At 41.0% G+C, this 22,057-nt stretch overlaps 1 protein-coding gene across 2 annotated transcripts in view; it reads right to left on the minus strand.

Annotated features, from left to right (window-relative positions):
• Nucleotides 1–22,057, minus strand: part of PPM1E (protein phosphatase, Mg2+/Mn2+ dependent 1E) — a 100,391-nt gene that overhangs the window by 5,408 nt on the left and 72,926 nt on the right. For both annotated transcript variants that reach the window (XM_044993686.1, XM_044993687.1), the window contains exons 2-6: nucleotides 12,277–12,395; nucleotides 4,938–5,137; nucleotides 2,864–3,052; nucleotides 605–748; nucleotides 119–212 (exon numbers count right to left, since the gene is read on the minus strand). In XM_044993686.1, the coding sequence (XP_044849621.1) occupies nucleotides 119–212; nucleotides 605–748; nucleotides 2,864–3,052; nucleotides 4,938–5,137; nucleotides 12,277–12,395 (746 nt within the window). The remainder of the gene's footprint in view (nucleotides 1–118; nucleotides 213–604; nucleotides 749–2,863; nucleotides 3,053–4,937; nucleotides 5,138–12,276; nucleotides 12,396–22,057) is intronic.

Raw genomic sequence — 22,057 nt, forward strand, 5'->3', positions numbered from 1 at the left:
GAGACAGTTGTTCCTGGTTCTATTGATCTGTTGTATTACACAGTGTGATCAATAGAAACCAGAAGATAATTAAAACAGGGGAGAGAAATGGATGCAAGAATTAAAGTACATTTCCTACCAATAGCTCTGGAGACAGATAAACTCCCATTCACTCTCCAGGCCCCAAACCAGACCACACAGCCTCCGAGGGCCTCGATACGCTTCTTCTCATCCTAAACCGCAAGGCAACATAAGAGTTGATCAGGTCTCTGTTGCCAAAAAAGACCCTGGGTGCTTTCATCAATGTATTGGTGTTTTCACATGTACAGCAGTCCTGAGCCCATTGTGTAACGATTAGTGCTTTAATTTCTGCAGGGATTTTATCCTGCCCCCCTACCAAATCAGAACAAAAGGTTTTGACAAGTCAGTACTCTTATCCAAAGTAATTGGAGTAACTGGCCAGGTGCTTGCTCAGCTGTTCCAAAGGAAATAGAAAAGGCAGTTGATCAATAGTACAGAAGCTCTTTTATATGCGGACAGCAATCATAAATCTTTGTTTGAAGTCAGAAAATGAATCTGAAAAGTGAAAAGCTATCCATCTTTAGTTAAAACAGGCCTTTCTTACCTCTCTATCTGGTTTATGAGGCTTCATTAGTTCCACCGCTTGGCCCTGTCTCACAAGCATCACCTGGGAGTCGCCAAGCCAAGCTACATGCAGCATATTTCCTCGGATGAATGTTACCACACCAGTGGTGCCACACCGCAGGCTCTGGAAAAAATATCATCTACTAGTTTTAAATGGGCAAATGAAGGTGAACTGGAAGTGAAATGCCTGGGAACAGTTTTTACTGCTTCCTTCAAAGAAAAACATGCTGACATTCAAATAAACAGGGCTGTTCTAATGACAGAGAAATGGGGCTGTATTTGTCCTGCATTTGCTACCATTCCATTCTCTCCCCCAAAGCCAGTGTGGCTGAATGCAAGTAATTGAAGGCACAATTTTGTCCTGTATGGTGAAAGTTTAATGTTCAAATCCTGCGCTTTGCCACTGATTCACTGTGTAACCCTCTTGGGCACCCAGTTTCCCATCTGTAAAATGAATAGGTTTAACTTAACTACCTCAGAGAGTGACTCACTCAAAGTATCACCTTACGTGAAAAGTGCTAAGGAAGGTGATGTCTTTGTGACACTATGAAAGAATTTTTAAAAAAGTAATCAAAGACCAAACACAGTAAGTATAAGAACAGAAGAATGGAACTGCTCCTCCCCCTGCATAAATGTATTTTAGTGGTTGTGAAAGGCGCTGAATTGACAGTCCTGGAGAATGAAGTGTTCTGCTTATTTAGTGGACAACTATGCTGTGAAGAGCAGCTGACCCCTGACCTGGAGTGATAGTTAAACCTCTTTGACCCATTCACTCATTGGCCCCTGTAGTGAGAATGCCAACAAGGGGGAACTTAGTACCAACTGTAATGGTGGTTTCTGTGATGTAGACAAACCCACTAGCCAATAGACTCAGACCTTTCCCCAGCAAACACAGTCATTCACTGAGTATCTGGCCACTGCCACCATGAGCTGGATTTGAACCAGTGCCCCGTAAGTGGAAGAATCTGTATCCCATTCCAATACCGATGTCCTGTTTAAAAATCTGTGAATAGTCAAGGCTGTGTGTGAGGTGAGCTAGCGCTATTTAAGCAAAAGCCTTCCCCCTAGAGCCAGAACTGCAATACTGGGGACAGGTAGTAAGGGAAAGTTTCAGGAGGAGAGTGTCATTGACAGCATAGATTCAACCCAGTACCCACTGGCCACGTTTGTGAAGATTTCAGGTTCACTAGTAATCAGTTGGCAAATACAATGTACCATGGAATCTAGAGGCCTTGTGAAATTTAACATGGAATTGAGGATTTTGACCTTACTTACTTCAAGGTTAAAAATTCTAAAGGAACCTAGGCCTGCCCCTGCAGTCTGTACATGCACGTGACTCCCAAAAGTCAGTGAGTACTGTTTGCGTGCACCCGGACTGCAGCATCAGGCCCTACCTACATACTCGTTCTACCAAAACTTCTGTTGGATGCTAAAATCTAGTACTTCCAGTTTGTTCAGAATCAGCTGGCTTTAGTCTGACTCTGAATTTACACAGTGCCATTGGTACACTGGCTGCAGTTCTAGGTGCAAGAGAACCAAAAGGTGACTAATAAGTAAGGTTCAATCCAATATCCATTTTTATAAGCCTTAGTTGTTTCCTTTCAGATGACGCTAAGTCAGTAACATCCATGAATAAAGCAACATGAAGAAAAAGATTCCAATTTGGCTCCTGGGAGACAGCGTTGGGTGTAGAACAATGTGCATCTCTTGCACAGCCTGGGGCCTTTTGCTCCCTACTTTAACTCCAACTTCGAGAGAGGCAGGACAGCTGCACATTACTCCTTTCCAAATCCATCTCTGTCATTTCCTAATCCTCGTGAGGGCTCACTGAAATGATTCATGGCAATCCCTGGCCATCTGGTGATTTATCACCTGAAGACTTGGGTTCAAGAACAGTGGTGGGTTTCCTGCTTTCCAGGTTCATTACAGAGGTGTCATGCATGAGCTCTAGTGAACAAGAGCCAGTGAGGCTATCTGTCAAGTACTGGCTGCAGAAAAAGCTACCTACCAGAACTGAGGAAGCAAGGGATGTGGTTGTACAGGAATGAAAGGGAAAGGGAATGGTGCACTGGTTGTTGAGAGAGAAGCTGAACTCAGATGTGTAGGATGTTTTCTCTCCATCTCTCCCCAGCTTCAAATTCACTTAATTTTCTTTCATTTTTAAATAGAAATTGTTAAAAAAAAAAACTTCAGTCAAAAACTTTCCCCCTCTCTCTCCAAAATAATGATACTAACTCACCTCTCTGGCTGCCTTCTGAACAAAGCGTTCATCTGTCACCCGGAATGCTCTAAACAGTGCCTCCGCTGGATCATGTTGAAACATCTCCTGGTGTACCAAATTCACATGGAGATGGATGGAGGCATAGATGGCAGCATCCACCCCTCCATGACCATCAAATACTGCAAAATACGCTTGCTCCTCTTGGTCCTGCCAACAGACAACCTTGAATCAAAAACTGATGAAGATAAGCAGTGCAATTGGTTAACTGGACTGTCATTAAAACCATGTAACTTGAGATTACTGGTGTCCTTCTTGTGCTTTCACATTAGTGGTATAATGCTGTTAGAGAGGCAGAATCTCTACGTGAGAATTCAGCTATATAAATTCTTTATCATAATGTGGGAATATGCATACACAGTTAGATTATATACACCTCTACCTCGATATAACGCTGTCCTCGGGAGCCAAAAATCTTACTGCGTTATATTGAACTTGCTTTGATCCACCGGAGTGTGCAGCCCCGCCCCCCCGGAGCTCTGCTTTACCGCATTATATCCAAATTCTTGTTACATCAGGTCGCGTTATATCGAGGTAGAGGTTTAGTTGACAAATTGCATGCATCACCTGCATAGCTCTGCTAATGCACCTCACATCTGTTTTGTTATACCTTTAGTTATTCAATGCCTAAACTTTTCCTGAATAAAAATGGTCATTCACACCAAAGTGTGGCAAGGCTTTGTGAGCTGAACAGACAGCCAGCAGGATGATACCATCGTGTGCTGAAAGCAAAATGCATAAATCCAGATTTGAATTCAGTTTCTTAGAGGTAAAATGCTAGGGCATTAAACTATGAAGCCACATAGTCCTACGGTTTTTATTCAATCCACATCAGTTCAGGTGTCTGTAATTAATACATTAATATGTATTGTCTCATCAGGTAATTAAGTGTGATCCCATTCTCAGATCAAGATAGGCAGAATCCTTCATCTTCAACTCAGGTTTCTTGTCTTGCCCAAACTGCTCACAGAGGAAACAATGTTCCAGTAGCAAGAGACATCAGCTTCTGCACCCAATTCATACACACAACTCACCAACCCACCTCAGTTTGCATTAACATAATACATCTTAAAGGCAAGAACTAAGACAGGGTGCAAGAAAATGGTTATTAAACTGACAATGCATAATACAAATCAATTTTTCCATCATACTGATCCAGGTTGTGTAATTCTTGCTACTTCACATACTTGCCATTTCACAATGTCTGAGATTTTACATCTGAAGAAAAGCTTGCATGAGGGTTTTGCTGATAAGTGATATGAAGAGATGGATGAAAGTAAACCTGGGCCAGGATCTACCAAAAAGTTGGTAGTGGTGGCTGTTTTTGCAAACCTATTCTCTCAGGAGGACTGTTTTTTACCTCTTCTCCTTCGACTTCTTGATGTTTCTCCCAAGAAACATGGTAGTCCAGCAGCACAGGCCTGGCTCAGCAGGCAACTAGACAGCAGTAACCAGTTATGAGTTGCACCATCACCTCTTTCTCTGTTTGTGATTAACTGCTATCTGGGCAATCTTCAGTCAAGTAGAGGATCCTGCCTTAGCTTACTCCTTAGTAACACAATGCACTGGCTGCCACTGGGGGAAACTTTTTGTTACTGTTGAGTCTCAGGCCACTAAATCCTAGGAGCATTGCAGAACCCATGCTGCTCTCAATCTCCATGATGGTGAATGCATCCTATATTGTTCTCTCTGCTCTTCCATTGCCAGCAAAATGCAAGTTTCTAGATTATGAGAAGGCCACTAGCCTTGTAAATGACAACATCTAAACAACAGGACAAAACTAGTCCAAAATGAAGGATGAAAATCTTACAATAAAATGCAGATTCCAGTGAGACGGGGGTACAGCCACACAGTAACTGGACAAGTGGCCACAGCAGGATGGGATAGGCACTAGGTATTTATGAAAGCTTCCGTTTCATCCTATATAGGCCATGGGCATTTTGTGAGACCCATAAATATTTGCACAGTAAAATGCTTACTAATTTCCCAAAACCCATATTCAGTAGGTTAACTGACCCACACCAGCCCCCTTTACCTCAAGGTTGAAGAGCATGTTGAAGTCAGGAATGCAGACATGCTTGTCTTCCATCTTCCTGCGCATGTTTTTGATAGCATGGATGGATGTCTCATAATAGCGGTAGGGCCTCCTTTGAAGCGGAAAGTCTTTCACCCAGCTGCTGCAGATCTCGTGGAGTTTGCTGAAAACTGAGCGGGCTAGCTTCACTGTCTCAATCTCTGAGGAGGCCAAAAGAAATAAAGGGTTTTCTAAGAATGCTATTAAATGAGAATTTGTCACTCAAGTGCATTATAAAGATAAAATAAAATCATGCTGGCCGGGAGATTCATCCATCCAATTTGAAAACCCTGGATTCTGGCTGTAAAGGGAAAAGAGGAAGCTACCTACAGTATAATTAGCATTCACCAGGTAACAGCTGATTGATTATATCCTACCTACTCCTGTACCTTTACTGGACTCATCAGCAAGAAGCAATGAATGAGAAGATTTGATGCTTCCCCTGATAAGACCCATGTGCAGTTCCAAACAAGAGGATGCAGCCCTGTCTCCTACAATGTCTGGATTTAAACACTTCATGGTGCAAATGAGTTGCAATATTAAAAAGCAACTCAAGGGGCATGATTCACCACATTTTTGCTCCAGTTTTTGGTCAGTGGAGTTACACCCCTACAGAACTGGAGCAATGCAGCGATTAATAAGACGTAGCAGGGTTTATAACATTTCTTTTAAGCACGTTCATGGGTTTTCATTCAAATAGTATATTAACTGAGATGTTCATAATTTAATGTTATTTTGTTTTCAGATCTCAGAGTAGGTTGAGCCCAAAATAAATCTCTGTGAGCAGGTGAAAAGTCCAGAGCAGCCTTCCATTAAGGGGTGGGTGAACTGTCACTTCGTAAAATAATCATTCTTAATATGTGCAGAGTCAGGCACTCGCTAACCATTCTGCAGTTATGAAAGTCTAGTTAGCTTCTTTTACTGGAAGAAAAAGCAGCAAGTAAACATGGGAGAACTGCACACATCTAAGGCTCTTTTCATATTACAATTTCACCAGTCTGAGTCTCCAGGGTCCAATTTCAGCAGAAGTCTTTGTGTCTAGTGGTTCCAATTGCCCTGCAGAAGTACCATTATCCAAAGGGAACCATTCCACATCTGATTTTACAGAAACAGCATCAGTATCAATAAGCAGCACCTACTAATGATGGCCTACTTAACAGTCACTGATAAAGTTAGGAAAAATGTGGTGTCTGGTAGTTAGCAAGCAAGACTCCTGGGATCTATTTCTAGCTCTGCTTATTTTTCCCTATGCCACAATGGGTAAGTAATTTATTCTAATTTCATATATGGAAAACTGACCCTCAGTTTCCCCAAGTTTAATTACTTGGAGCAGGAACAGAAGACAGAGAATCAGGAAAGACCCTGGATGCCTCCCAGTCTCCAGCCACTAGACCACGAGAGTTGGTTCTACCATGTTCGGCTAAATAAGCCATAGCAAGGCTGAGGAAGGAATATCACCCTCATTACTAATGGAAGGAGACTGAACTTCTTAGTTCATCAGTTCTTGGAAGCAGGTGGGCAAGTACTGATACCATTAGGTCATCAGAGTAATAGCACAGTGAGATACCAAGCTGCAACAGATACCTGGAATATGCAGGTCTTATCAGTGCTGTCAGCAATGTCACTGCTGGGCAGCATGTGAAACAAGAACACAAATACTGAACTGTCCAAATCATATCTTCAATCAGGGAACTTAATCCCCAGAGTTCATCGCCCACTTTTTCCCATGGGCATGTTTAAGAGAAAAACCTGTTGATTTTAATGTCACCTGTTCATTACAATTCAGAAATCCTTCTGAAGGACGAACGGAGAGAAACCATTCGCTGTGCTGAGATATTAAATACCCTCCCCCCTGTGAGGAGTGTGCACAGTGGCAGCAGCATCAGTAATTGCTGCTTGAGATTAAAAAAAGGAGAGAGGCCCAAAGCAGCCGATCCACCCCCTCACAGCTGTAAATTACTCAATCGTTAATGTCGCGGTGCTGAGCTGGAGCTGAGTCAGCTGTCATTGTGGCTGAATCATGTGGAATTTCATCTCCCTCCTGCTGCTGCCTCAATGCTGCTCCAAGAATCTTCAGTGTCGGAAGTACAGCTTAATTGTGCCACTGCTAGGAGGAAACCCAGGTCAGACATTTTTGTCCCTAACGTTGGTTGATTGGTTATCTTTGCAAAGGAGACTGGGGGGGTTGGAAAGGCAAGTTTGTGTCAATTTCTAAACTCTCCATTCTCTCTCACTGTCGATACCAGGCCTGACTCACCGCAGCAGATGGAGGAGAGATTCCCATTTATTTCATACAAATCATTTCTAGTGACAGCCAAATAATGAATGGCAGTGCTTCATCAATGTGCATGGAAAGAAAAGTACAGTTTCTGAAGTGATATTTACATTTCCACAGCACTTTTCATCCACAGGTCTCAAAGGTCCTTCTATTAATAACCGGTTTAAGCTAGGTCTCTATCTTTGTTCAACAGTTTTAGTAATACCCACCACTTATATTAGAGAGATAAGGAAGATGAGTTAATATCTTTTATTGCACCTACATCTGTTGGTGAGAGAGATTAACTTTACACAGAGCTCTTCTGACCTGAAGGAGAGCTCTGTGTAAGCTCAAAAGCTTGTCTCTCTCCAACAGAAGTTGGTCCAATAAAAGATATCACCTCACCCACCTAGTCTCTCTAATATCCTGTAACCAACGTGGCTACAACACTGAAAATGGTACTTATATAATATTGATCATCATCAAAGTGCTGAACCACCATTATCTAATCCTCAGAACACCGATGTGAGAGAAGTATAATCTCCTGTTACAGATGAAAAAACTGATACAGAGAGGTTAGGCCCAAATTTTAAGAGGTAACCTCTGATCTTGAGCGCCTCACTATTTTGGTGCCCATCTCTGGACACCTGGAGCCAGATCCTTATAGGCTCTAAATTAACATCAGCATTAGATGTAGTTGCTCAACACCACTAATAATCAGGCTCTAAATGTCTCTAGCTGGATACTCAAAACAAGAGGTACCCAAAATTGAAGACCACGTTTGAAAATTTGGGCCTTAATGACTGCAGAGCTGGGATTAGAATGCAGGAGTTCCTTGTTTGTAGCCGGGTGATCAATCCATTAGATGTCTCAAATCTACAAATTTTATTTTACTCTATTGTTGTAATTGTATTTCTGTTGTAATCCAATTTAAGAATTCTCGGGAAAATGATGCACTGGGTCTTTGAGATCTGTTTTGTGAAATCTACTGGCTTATACATGCCCTTATTCTACTGTCGGTCTTGTCTTCCAAGCCCCTTTTGATCTTTATCAGCCATGAGGAGTTCTGCCTCCACTAAAAAGATTTCCAAATGTAATGTATTCCTGGGTTGTCCTCTCAAAAAAGAAATCTCTGAAGCCCTGTTTGTTTTTAAAAAAAAAAATTAAACTAAACACATACTAAAGATTAGTAAATCGCTCATAACCAATTCCACCTAGAACTCATAATTTCTTTTGGTTTGTAGACTCATTGTCTCAAAAGCTTGGAGAGTCACTCTGAATATGCTAATTCCACACTCTTACTTTCATACATCAGTGGGTTCAATGATACCTTTTTTTGTTTTAAGGTAAGGATCGTCCCCTGCATCACATCTCTGTTCAAAAGGTTGCCTTCCACATGCACACTTCTGACTCCTTTTACCAAACCTGAATAGTAGAGGACTCCACAGATTCCATCATCCGCCTTCACCCAGCCGAACCAAATGTCTCTCTTGAGGAGAAACTGAGGTTAGGAGACAAATTTGGGCAAATATTAAGTCCTTCTACTTTTTGCATTATATAGAGCAGTAAGCTTGGTGGACCTCTAAAACAAAAGCCTTTCCAGTACAGACCAATGCAGAGGTGGACATCAGAAGCACCAGGTTACAATTCATCTTGTTCTTTAGTCCTGTACTAATCTGAGCAACTTGAAAGTCAGCAGTCTGATATAAACTCAGGTCAGAGCTTTAGGTTTCAACAGGAATCCATTCTCAAACAACTGTGTCATAGATCTGCCAGAGCTTCCTCTGTTTCTCCCAAAGTGTAATGGCCTCCCCACATGACCACTAGTCAGGACCAGGCACAGGAAAGCAGTCAATCACTACATTCTTCTAACTATCCCCGTTAGAAGAATGACAATATTAGTCACTGACTAATATTAGTCACTGACAATATTAGTCAAATGAATATCTGACCCTTTGAAATGAAACCTCCTTCAGTTCTGTGAATTGCTCCAACTAATGTTTTTATTCAAGACACCAACCCCTCATTCCTTGACTTAGTCATGTGTGCGCAAAACCATGATTTTTTAGTGCATTATGTGAGATGGAATTGCTTAATCTTACATGACCCATAAATCAACTCATCACTTTGCTGAGGTCCAGGACATCAACTTTTATTTCTCTTTCTTCACATTTCTTATTCTTTAATTTGCATTATTTAAAGTGTATTTAAACCTCACTTATCTACATATGACCACATCATTCCGATATGGTCCTGCATGGAGTCCCCAGTTTCATTTTGCTAACTGCTATACCAAGGTACAGATAATGTATGATTGCTTCTTTGTATTACAGGTTTAAATACATTTTAAAAGACACCTACAGATGTTTTCATTTAAAACATCAGCTTCCTTAGATATTCTGTGTGGAGGCTTAGTTTGAAAAATGTCAAAATTTCCTTGGAGACTGTCAAATATTTATGAGAGTCTAAGAGATTTCAATTTGGAAATAATGAGGGCTGCTCAGCCAGAACAATGACAAATCTATTCCATTCACCTGCTTAGGGTGAGACGCAGCAACACCTACAAACAGCAAACCCAGAGCAAATTGCACATTTTCCTCAGGTTCGTGAAGGCCTCTAAGAATCAGACTAGAAACTTTCTCTTCAGAGGGCCAGAATTCTAAAGCTTTTATTTTCCCATAATGCTATTTATATCTTTTTATCAGAAATAAGAGGGAGGGAGGGATAATAAGGGTTGCTGAGTATATATGTTCCAAACCGAATGAAGGACTCCTGTCAACTCATTCTGTGGAATGTTATCCATCTAAATTAGCATCCCAGCGGGCTCTTCAAGGGAATGTAGTCAGCAGAATCCTGAGTGAGTTAGAATTTGTGGCCTTGAGCAGACTGATGGGAAAGTCTTGCTATACAATATGTATAAACAGAGAAAAAGAAAATTCCTCTTGTTTTTAACTTCAAGCATTTTTTGTATGACAGTCACTGAAACCCAAGAAACTGCAAATCTTTTGTAAAAATAATTACCAACTGAAATTCAGAGTGAAATTCATTCCTTCCCACACAAAGCTGGCTTAAGGCAGATGGATTTCACCCTGCCAATATGTGCACAGGCAAGAAATTCAGGGCCACTGAATCCAACCCTGGGCTACTTGGGGCTGGTTTGAAGACCTTTTTTGAAGCACACAGGAGCGTATAGACACCCCTCACTTGCATGGCCACTCAGTCTAATTCCTTCTTCTGACAAGAGCCTCTCACTGCAGAACTTAAGTAGTAACATAGATGTTGTGTGAGATAATCTGCATCCAAATTAATTTCACCTCAAGCAAATACAGTAGTAGCCACTCCAGTGCAGCCTGTGAAATTTTCTGGGGTATCACAATATAGATAATACAGTATCTATTATGTGTCTAAGTATGTGTAGTGTCTGTTTGCATATGTGAAGACTTAACAGTTCAGCCATATTATAAAACAAGGTATTTGAAAAGCAGCCAAATGCCTGAGTTCAGCTTTTTCCCCCATCTAGAAGCATACAGAGAGGAGCGGTTTCTGATGGCAGCAGATTTTTCAGATAGGTTGTTAAAAATGTATTTGTAATTGTAAAGTCTGTAATTAGATCCTGATACTCATTTGCAATCTTAAAGTGTTTATTTTAAAGCTTTGCAATTCACTTTTTAATACCCGTTGCTCACATTTTGCTTTTAGAACTGTGACTATGGTAACATGAAAACAGATAGGGGAACATCCTGATGCTAAATATATACCTCCCTCTACTGCCCTCCATACGTCTGTTTGTACAGAACTGGTCTCCTTTGTCCCTTCCCATCATCTCACCTCTGGTGGTGCGAGAACCTTCTCTTCTACAACTCCTTGTGTCCAGGACAACTTTCCTCTGTCTCCAGGACTCCATCTCTTAAAATCTCACTTAAAAACACATCTTTTCTCCTTTTATGCCCCTAAAGTTTTTCTACCACCGCTATGGAAGTATTGAGTAGGAATAGAGAGGTTATATTACCTCTGCATTCAGCACTGGTGTGACTGCTCCTGGAATATTGTATCTAGTTGTGGTGTCCACACTTCCAGAAGGATGTTGAAAAATCGGACTCAGAGAAGAGCCCCAAGACCAGTGGTTCTCAAACTATTGTACTGGTGCCCCCTTTCACATAGCAAGCCTCTGAGTGCAACCCCCCTTATAAATTAAAAACACTTGTTTATATATTTAACACCATTATAAATGCTGGCGGCAAAGCAGGGTTTTGGTGTGGAGGCTGACAGCTCGCGCCCTCCCATGTAATAACCTTGCAACCCCCGAGGGGTCCTGCCCCCAGCTTGCGAACCCCTGCACAAGACCGATTAAAGGGTTGGAAAACATGCCTTATAGCGAGGGACTCAAGGAGCTCAATTTATTTCCTTATCAAAAAGAAGACTGAGGGGTAGCTTGATCACCATCTACAAATACTGAACCTACATGGGGAACAGACATTGTATAACAGAGAGTTCCTCAATATAGCAGACAAAGGTCTAAAATGATCCAGTGGCTGGAAGCAAGACAAATTCAGACTGGAAGTAAGGTACAAATTTTTAACAGAGTAATTAACCAATGGAACAACTTAGAAAGGGACTGTGGTGGAGTCTCCATTACTGGAAATTTTTACATCAAGACCGGTTGTTTCTCTGGTGAGGTGAGATATGCTCTAGTGAACACAGCTATTGACTTGAAGTAGGAATTAATTCAGGAAAGTCCTATGTCCTCTTTATGCAGGGGATCACAATGGTCCCTTCTGACTGAGGACATATGCCACCCTCCCCCCAGAATTGCTGCTTGGCTTGTATTGAGCATGCTCAGTAACTTCTGCTGAAGCCACTGCCCTCGCTCTGCCCCGCAACTAGTGGCAGGTATGGGTCGTCTCTGCCTTCTGGTCTTAAAAATCTATGAATTATCTCTGAAAGTGCAAGTGTACTGCTTTACTCTGCAAAGTTTGCTGGGACACAGTTTGCATAAAAGATTGTATCAAAATGAAGTATGGTATAATGCATATAGGCACTTACGTGTGATGCCTTCTGTACTATCCACATGCTTTGGTAAGTAGTGCACTGAAAGATCACTCTGAAGGACTTCATCTGATGTTGCTCTGGCTAAAGCAGCAGCCAAAAATGAAGGGCAATTACTGAAAAAGAAAAACACAGGAAAGATATTTTTCAAACTGATATTTTCAAACTGGCAAGCAGCATAATGCAGAACAACATTTACATTTGTAAAGTAACACCTACATTTGAAGGTTGTCCAATATTTTTGTGAGAGTGCAGCAGATTCTTTTTTGATAGGTAGCATTGCTCTTCTGCAGCCTTGAGGCTTAAATTTCACTTCCAAGGGCCCTTCTTAAAAGCCTTTATGCCTCATTTTGCACCTTTAATTTACTCTTCAAAACTGGGGCTTTGAGCACACATGAGAGCTTATGAATCACACTACATTTACTCTATTTGCATTTACAAACCTGAGCTGAAACCCATCCTGTCCAGTTTCTCAGTCTCTGCTCTTGAGTCAGATTCTCAAAGGGCAGGGAGTTTGGAAACTTTGCAAACAGAGACCTCCAGTTGCTCCTGTTAAACAGTAGGGGTAACATTTGCACAGCTAGCTAAATCAGTTTTTAATAACCAGCAGGGACCAGGTCTCACTTGTTTAAAAATGAGTTGTAGTCTGGATTCCTCACTACATAGGCTAGGATAAAATATAGCTACTGAATCTGATTCTACCACAGTTTTTCTCATCCAGAATGACTGGCTGAACTATGTCAGGTTTCAGAGTAGCAGCTGTGTTAGTCTGTATCCGCAAAAAAGAACAGGAGCACTTGTGGCACCTTAGAGACTAACAAATTTATTTGAGCATAAGCTTTCGTGGGCCACATCCGATGAAGTGGGCTGTAGCCCACAAAAGCTTATGCTCAAATAAATTTGTTAGTCTCTAAGGTGCCTCAAGTACTCCTGCTCTTTGAACCATGTTAGAAACCATTTTAGCTGGCATCATATGTTTAAGTACAATTTCTTAATCCATGTCCTTGTCGTGTGGACAGAGCCTTAACCTCTGTCTATGAAGATGTTTCTCTTTTCACCATAAACATTTTCTGTATGTTCAATCAAAGGACTGAGGGAATTATCTGACTAGTAATTAGACAGATGGGCAATGTCAATCCAGAAATGTCACCACCCAGACCTGAGAAATCCAAGCATGAGGCGTTCCTCGTAGTTCTAATTTTGAGCATAATCTCCTAGTTTCAACTATAATAAAATTCAGATTTGCAAATGTATTATTTTCAAAATCATAACTGCACATTGCCTGAAACTACCTAAATAAAACCACAGAGAATTAGAAAGCTAACCTCTAACTGAGAAGGGATTGAGAGAAACTTCTCCTATGGCAAACTATCCCATCATTGTCTACTACAGAGTTTCTTACATCTTTCTCTGAAGTATCTGATACTGGCCACTGTCGGAGACAAGATATTGAACTAGATGGACTCAGGGATAAGATGGCCATACCTTGTTTCTATCCTATGCACCAAATATGGATTTTGATAGACATGTCTCTTGAGATCCGAGGCAGTACTCCGATGTACTCACATTTGGACTGCTGCCAACCAAAGAAAACCAATGCTGTTCTAAACTGACCCAATGGTAGCTTAGTTAATGTGGACTGAATTCCACAAAAGACTTCAGTCAAACCCATTTTGTTGAGTCTCTTTGAAAATCCACTTTAGCACCATGCTTTCCGATATCATATTTGACAACGAACACCATTACAAACGGTAGATTTAGAATAAGATGGAAGATTTAGCTTTGTGCAAATCTCATATCTATTTTAATAAATAGTATTTAATGTTTACATAAAGTTACTTAAACATAGGATTAGAAATAAATACCAGCTTTTCCCAAAAGATACATTGAGGCACCTTCTGTCTCCAAGTTACTCTGAAAGCCACACTAATTCTGATGTTACAACATCAGTAAGAGTCATTCCTTGAATTAGCAGTTGAGCATTCTACCCATACAGCTACTCCAAACCTCAGCAATATGTACGCTAATGAAGCATGACTACATGAGAACATTAACTATCTTAGGGCTGGATCTTCCCAGCACAAGACAAGAACTCAGATCCCATTTATATACAGCAATACCTTTTGGAAATGTACAGGAATCAGCAAGAAGGAAAAGCTCTGTAACTTCCTTTATTTCTAGTGCATGTAGAAATTGATTCTCCAGCTAGACTTGTTTGTCTTTAGATCGTGAGGCATGTTTTTTGTCATTTCTATTAACTCCTACACATCCGAAAAGCATTGTAGGTTACCAGTCATATTTTATGCAGTTTTCATGTTACAAGAGAAACAAGAATACGATGACTCTTGAGCTAAAAGAATTACAAACAATTATGTAATCAGAGCCAGCAACAACGTTAGGATCTCTATCTGAAGATAGTTTGAAGCAGAAATGTACGAACATAATTTTGCCTAGTCAGAACCTACACAAACCTCAGCAAAAGCAAGAAAGCTTATGCTGTACATGTGTTTCTGAACACAACAAATCTCTCAAACAGAGCTCACTTTACAGAGGAATGGAATATGAGTTTGTTTCCCAACCCTAATCTCTTCCTCCTTACAGTACCAATGTGGGAGAGCTATAGTTCCCATCACTCACAAACAATCCCTCAGGACAGTTAAGGAGCAGCACTGATGGACATCAAATGGAGAGTCCTGCTGAGAAGACGGCAGGTACAATAAAGATCCTCAAGGACATAAAAAGCTAGGGCAAAAATACAGTAGGAATCTTGTTTCAATGGGGACCCCACATAAGAGGAAAATAAACACCCTGCCATTAGCATTCACACATAAATAATTGGTTTTATTATTTTACCCTGAAATGGCATGTTATAAGAAGTGAAGTGTATTAGAATGCATAGAGGTAAGTGGCTGGTCAGAGCCTTTCCCACCCGGCTTGCCAGTAGCTAGCTACATGTCCTCGCACAATACAAATGTGATGCCTGCAGTCTCGAACTGGAGCTCTTTATCTAAACAAGGCATACATTTCCATTACAATGCCAAACCTACACAAAAGCCACTAAATGTGTTATTAGACAAATTAGAGGTTTTTAAGTACATCCTTCCTGATTCGTTGGCAGCGTGGGTGTCTGTACAACACCCACAGTTGCATTTCAACAATCTTGGGATAACTCTGCTAAGGTAATAAGCAAGCATGAATGTGGGCAGCCTCCATCAATTAAGTTTGAGAGAAACAGTCTGAAGTAGGCTTAACTCAGCCCACATACTATAATGATACTTGCTTACCACACACCTCTGCTTCTTGCCAATAGCACTGGAGTGATGAATTTCCAAACATTTCCCCTCAGTTATTTATCTGTGTTCTAAATCTAATATTAAATCCTCACCTAAAAATGGGAAAGGCAGATTTAACACTGTACTGTATAAAAGGCAACACAGAGCGTAGACTGACTTGTTTATCAATTCTGATGGACAAGATGGAGAAAACCAATCTGAAAACAGCTTTCCTTTGTACAGCTGGTTATTCTCTGTTCTACCAGTAACAGCAGACTGACACCGAATTAATTGACTTTGACATTTGTACATCACAAAGCTTCTTATAGAGCCTTTCTAGGACTATGCACTACAAGCAGTGAAGTGACCATTTGGAGGGGTGTGTGTTCTTGATTAGTACAACAGAAATTTCATTTCTGCTGCTTCTGGCAATGGACCTTAGGTGGATTGCTTCTCCCCTACAATGTCGAGAATAACAGACTAAACAGGAGGTGGGGATTCCTGTTTGGAATAGATTTTGAATTCAGTTACACTGCAGTAAATCCAGAATATCACCATTTACTTCAGTGGTGTTACTCTGGATTTATCCCAGTGTAACTGAGATGAGAATCAAATTCAGTACCTTTGCTTTTATCACAAAGAATGAACATTCAATAGAGAGCTTGCAGTACCACTTAACTCAGGAAAATGGTCATCCACAAAGACTAGTACTTGAATTGTAACATTCCGTACCACTAGATACTCCTAGTCTATCCTCACCTCTCCCTGTACATAGAACAGGAATAAAAATGATGCATTTGATTAGTAGTTCTCAAACTTTTGTATTGGTGACCCCTTTCACATAGCAAGCCTCTGAGTGCGACACTCCCCCCCCTCCATAAATATATAAACAAGTGTTTTTAATTTAACACCATTATAAATGCTGGAGGCAAAGCAGGGTTTGGGGTAGAGGCTGACAGCTCGTGACCCCCCATGTAATAACCTCGCAACCCCCTGAGGAGTCCCGACCCCCAGTTTGAGGACCCCTGCATTAGATTCTTGGGTGCAGTGCAGGTGCTTTGCACTGCACATCTGTGCCAAAGGATTCCCTCCATCTCAGGGGATTATCCACTGGCTCGTTGAAAATAAAACATTTTGCCAAATTTTATCAATCTCCAAATTATGGCAAATAAATTGAAACAGGGACAATATGATCCAGCAGTGTAGCAAAGGCTGGGCATTAGGATTCCTGTGTTTATTCATTCCTAGCCATGACAATAACTCAGCATGTGACCTTGGACAAGTCACCTCTCAGTCCTTCAATTTCCTCATCCGTAAAGGAGGAGAATAATACTTAACATATCTCTTGGGCATTGTGGGGGGATTAATTAAATGTTTGTAAAGCAATTTGAGATTTCTAGATAAAGACACTATTGAAGGGCAAAGTATTGTTATTCTAATGGAAGAGATTTTCGATCTAGCCAAGATTTATGGACCTTTCATGTTTTCTTTTTTGTTCTGTCTTCCCTGCTCTCGAACATCATGCCAGAAACACTTAAGTGGCAAGCCACACAAGGCACATTTTGTCTTTTTGATGTGCACAGCCAACATATGGGCATAATCAATTGCATCCATCCATCATATTTGAAGTAAATAGTTTTTTTGAAAGCTCAAGCTTCTCAAAGAAAAAAATGTGAGAGTAAGAAAAGATCAAGTTCTTACTTCAAGCTCAGCAATGCTGAGTTCAGCAGGAAGTGGCTTCTACAGCATCAGATACGGCATTGCTGATTAAAAGGCTAGGAAAGAACAATAACATTACAAGCAAAGGGAGTCCTCTCCTCCTCCTTTCTCATCGCCGGTCAAAATATGGAGATTAAGTGACACCAGTCTCAGGAGGGTCCTTGTACTATCATCATCCAGTGTAACTGACTTTGGCATTATTGATGCAAATAAGGCAAAAAATGGGGTAAGGTTCTCTTGTGGCCTTCAGAGATCACAATGTTCAGTGAGTCACACCACACACTGTAGAGCTAATAGAAATATTAGAAAATATCATCTTTGCTTTAGTTCTCCCATGACTTATCTGAAAATGTCTCTGTCTGCTATGGTACAGAATGAACCCATAAAACCACCAGCCAAGCAATGTAAAGTATTGCATGTAGTTAAGTACGGGAATCTAAGACTAAGGATAGGAGCGGAAATAGACTAAATACAGAGCACTCCTGTGAGGACTATAATGATTGATTGTATCTGTGAAAAATTGTATAGAAATTATTGTATTTGTGAAAAGATTTATAGGAATGACAAGTTAACTGCACCCTTATCAACAGATAATGTAACACCACGGATGCAATTTGGTGAAAATCTAGCATTAGTGTAGCCTGTTGCAAGATATTTGCAGGAATTGCATTTTTGCATGACAGGTACAAAATTCATACAGGTCCCCAAAGCATATTTGCGAAACATTCCAATGTCCAGTCAGTATCTCTTGTAGAGTCTGGGAGCTCTTTGGAAAAGTATGTAAGCCATTGTCATTGTAAGCTCCTCTGGCACGAATGGCAATAATGACAGAGCAGAGGGAATTCTTTGGGGTGGGAACACCCCCTGCTATTTACACATCCCTCTGCTACAGCAGTCAACTTTTCAATATGTGTTTTAAAGGCCATCTATAGGCGCACTGCACCAAGCAAGGATTTTCTGTTTCTCGCCAAGGTTCAATGGTTCAGACAGCATTCAGAGAAGGGAAGAGGGAGGAGCATCCTGATAAGCTGCCTGTAGAACCTGAAAGGATTATTGGTGTACCGCAAGCATGGCAATAAAATGTAATTCCCAGCCTCCATGTCACTGAGGAGTCTCCTCTCTTTACTCACAAAGCAGTAGCTTCCTCTTGTTAGCACACTGATCTGATCTGACCTGTGCCAGCTTGTGGCTTTTCACAGCAGGTGAAAGCTCTGATGCTTAGTTTAAGCCAGGGGATCCTGAAGAAATGGAGTATATTTTTCTGATGCAGGGAAATGCTGAGCTAGATTTGAGCTACCGCAGTGAGGCAAAAGCAAAACAAACGCATCTTTTAAAAGATTGCATAACCAACACTCCGTGCAACGTCATTTGAACTGACAATGTTGAAATAGCAAAGATGTTTGATAAATCTGTTTGGGAGAGCTGAAAATGTGCTAGATGAGGAAGCTGCTATCTGTGGGCTTCACAGACAATTGTCTAATCAAATTCAAGATGAATCTGTCCTTGCAGTGGCAGTTGTAGGAAAGAGTGATAAAATATACAACCATCACAAAACACTGCACCACTTCTGATTGGTTTATAAGACCCATAACGTACGTGCAGACATGTCACAGTAGTATCTGCTAACAGTATATCCTAACCTTTCAGATCACACTATCACATTCTAGCAATATTAAGGGAAACAGATTGTAGTTTATGAAGAGTTCTTTCAGGTCTGAAAATGCATGAAATCCTGTTATAACTCATTTTCCTCTGTTCTATGGTCTGGTCTTGTTCCTTAAACTCTAGTTAGAACATTTAAGAAGCTGAATTGTCAAATGCAAATGCAGTAGAAAAAAGGCTCTCTGTACTTTGGGAGGTTTTTAATGCTGTAAGAAGCAATGGGAACCTCAAAAAGTGAAGCGGTACACCACCAAATGTCTCATTAGATAATAATGTATTAAGTAACTGCAGTAAGATGACCACTGTGTATCAGGCTCACTGTAGGAAACCTGTTTGTTTTGTAACACTAACTCCTTTTTTCATCCCTTACTTCACAAAGCATTCAGAAGGGCTGTGATCTAGGAAAACATTCTAATGTGTCAGTTAAATGTAGCAAATCAGAATAGAATTGTTTTCACAGAAAGCAAGCTTTGCAAGCTGCTTTTAGATTTGAGGAATTTTGGAGGTGGCGATGGAAAATAATATAAGGCTTCAACATCCCTGGCAAAAACAACAAAGAGTCCGGTGGCACCTTAAAGACTAAGATTTATTTGGGCATAAGTTTTCGTGGGTAAAAAACCCACTTCTTCAGATGCATGGAGTGAAAATTACAGATACAAGCATAAATATATATTGGCACATGAAGAGAAGGGAGTTACCTTACAAGTGGAGAACCAATGTTGAAGGCCAATTCAGCTGGAGTGGATGTGGTCCACACCCAATAATTGATGAGGAGGTGTCAATACCAAGAGCAAGAAAATTGCTTTTGTAGTGAGCCAGACACTCCAAGTCCCTATTCAAGCCCAAATTGATGGTGTTAAGTTTGCAAATGAATTGTAGCTCTAAAGTTTCTCTTTGAAGTCTGTTTTTGAAGTTTTGTTGTTGAAGAATGGCTACTTTTAAATCTGTTATAGAATGTCCAGGGAGACTGAAGTGTTCTCCTACTGGCTTTTGTATGTTACCATTCCTGATGTCTGATTTGTGTCCATTTATCCTTTTACATAGAGAATGTCCGGTTTGGCCAATGTACATGACAGGGGGCATTGCTGGCACATGATGGCCTATATCGCATTAGTAGTTGTGCAGGTGAATGAGCCCCTGATGGTGTGGTTGGGTCCTATGATGGTGTCAATAGAGCAGATATGGGGACAGAAAAGGCAACAGGGTCTGTTACAGGGATTGGTTCCTGGGTTAGTGTTTCTGTGGTATGGTGTGTAGTTGCTGGTGAGTATTTGCTTAAGGTTAGGGGGTGTCTGTAAGCGAGGATTGGCCTGCCTCTCAAGGCCTGTGAGAGTGGGGGATCGTTTTTCACGATAGGTTGTAGATTGTTGATGATGCGCTAGAGAGGTTTCAGCTGGGGCCTGTACGTAATGGCCAGTGGTGTTCTGTTATTTTCCGTGTTGGGCCTGTCGTGTAGTGGGTGACTTCTGGGTATCTGTCTTGCTCTGTCAATCTGTTTCCTCAATGCTTGACAGAGATCTTGTAGGTGTTTGTCTCTGTCTGAGGGATTAGAGCAAAAGCAATTGTATCTTAGGGCTTGGCTGTAGACAATGGATTGTGTGATGCGTCCTGGATGGAAACTGGAGGCATGTAGGGAAGTATAGCAGTTTCCAGTACAGGGTGGTGTTTATGTGACCATCACTTATTCACACTGTAGTGTCCAGGAAGCACCCAGCTTTAGGCTGACAGGTTGGGGTCCTCAACAGTCTCAACTATAGTAGCTGCCAGAAGCAGATTTAAGAATGACACTCTGTCCTGCAACATAGAATATAACAGGAGCAAATATTTGCTGAATGGAAAAACACTGCAGCTTACTGACTGGAAAAAGGAACATGGAAAAATCTCTAAACCCTTCAGAGCTGCATGTAGATGGAGAGGAACAGAAGGCAGGCTAAATTACTGGTGCTGAAGGAATATAATGTAAATCACAAGTGATGGTGTGAAGTTCCTGCTGCATTAGGCTCACATGAGATCTCTCAGTCAGCATGCTCCAATCTGTAAGAATCATCTTATCACCAGAAGGATAATCAAAATTAGAGATGGAAAGTCCTGCAGATCTTCAAAACCCTTCACGTGATGGCACTGCCCTTGTCACTTTCCATACAGAATTGTTTTCTATGGTATAATTCCTAATGCTTTATCCAATCTAGTTTTAAATAATCCTGTTTTGTTTTAAATAACCCAAGTAATGGAGTTTCCAACGGTTATTTTGAGAGACTATTCCACTGCTAACAGAATTGCTGTTAAAAAATTTCACTTGAAGTTCAGACTAAAACTTTCATTTGCTCAACTTCTCCAAATACTCCCTCACTCTTTAGTGATTATACCCTTCCAATGCTTAATTACTTTGTATCCAATGCTTTATCCATGTAAATCAATGGGAGTTTTTCCATTGAATTAAACAGGTCCAAGAACAGGTCTCTATTCCCTCAGTTACTAGTGTTGCTCTTTTTTTTAATTCCCTTCAATTTGCCTACATCATTCTGATAATGGAGTTGCAAAGAAGTTGCTCCCCAATCAGCAAAGAGCTGGTGAAATGAGGCATGCCAGAGGAGGGAGCGGGGTTGGATAATCAGTGAGATCTGGCTATTGTCAAGATGCTCATAACCCCTAGTGGGCCATGCACAGCTCAAGGGTATGGTAGAACAGACCTGGGGTCCCTTTTCCTCCATTCCTGCACCGAGCGCATCTCACCTGGAATGGAGCTTTAGGCCATATATCTGGAAACGCTTCCATATGCTGAAGCAGCAGAACTCATCCTCACTGGGCAAGAGGACTAAAGGTTTTGAAACAAACCACAGATTGGTCATAACCAATCAGACAATCAGTCCATGATAGATGGAGTCCTGACTAAGGCAGTACAGAGAGAGAAAATAAGGAGCAAAGAAAAGACGGCAGGTGCAAAGGCTCCAGTGGCATTTTTCTATTCTTTGGGTTTGCTTGTGTAAGAAGCTTTCCTGCTGCCAGAATCCAGAACACAATAGACTTACTATTACACAGAAGCAAACACCAACCAACTTGTCATCTGGAAATTTGCTTTCAAACCCATAATATATTATAGGCACCTTCTGCACCTGTCTTCAACT

The sequence above is a fragment of the Mauremys mutica genome, chromosome 19 (assembly GCF_020497125.1).
Source record: "Mauremys mutica isolate MM-2020 ecotype Southern chromosome 19, ASM2049712v1, whole genome shotgun sequence".
NCBI lineage: Eukaryota > Metazoa > Chordata > Testudines > Geoemydidae > Mauremys > Mauremys mutica.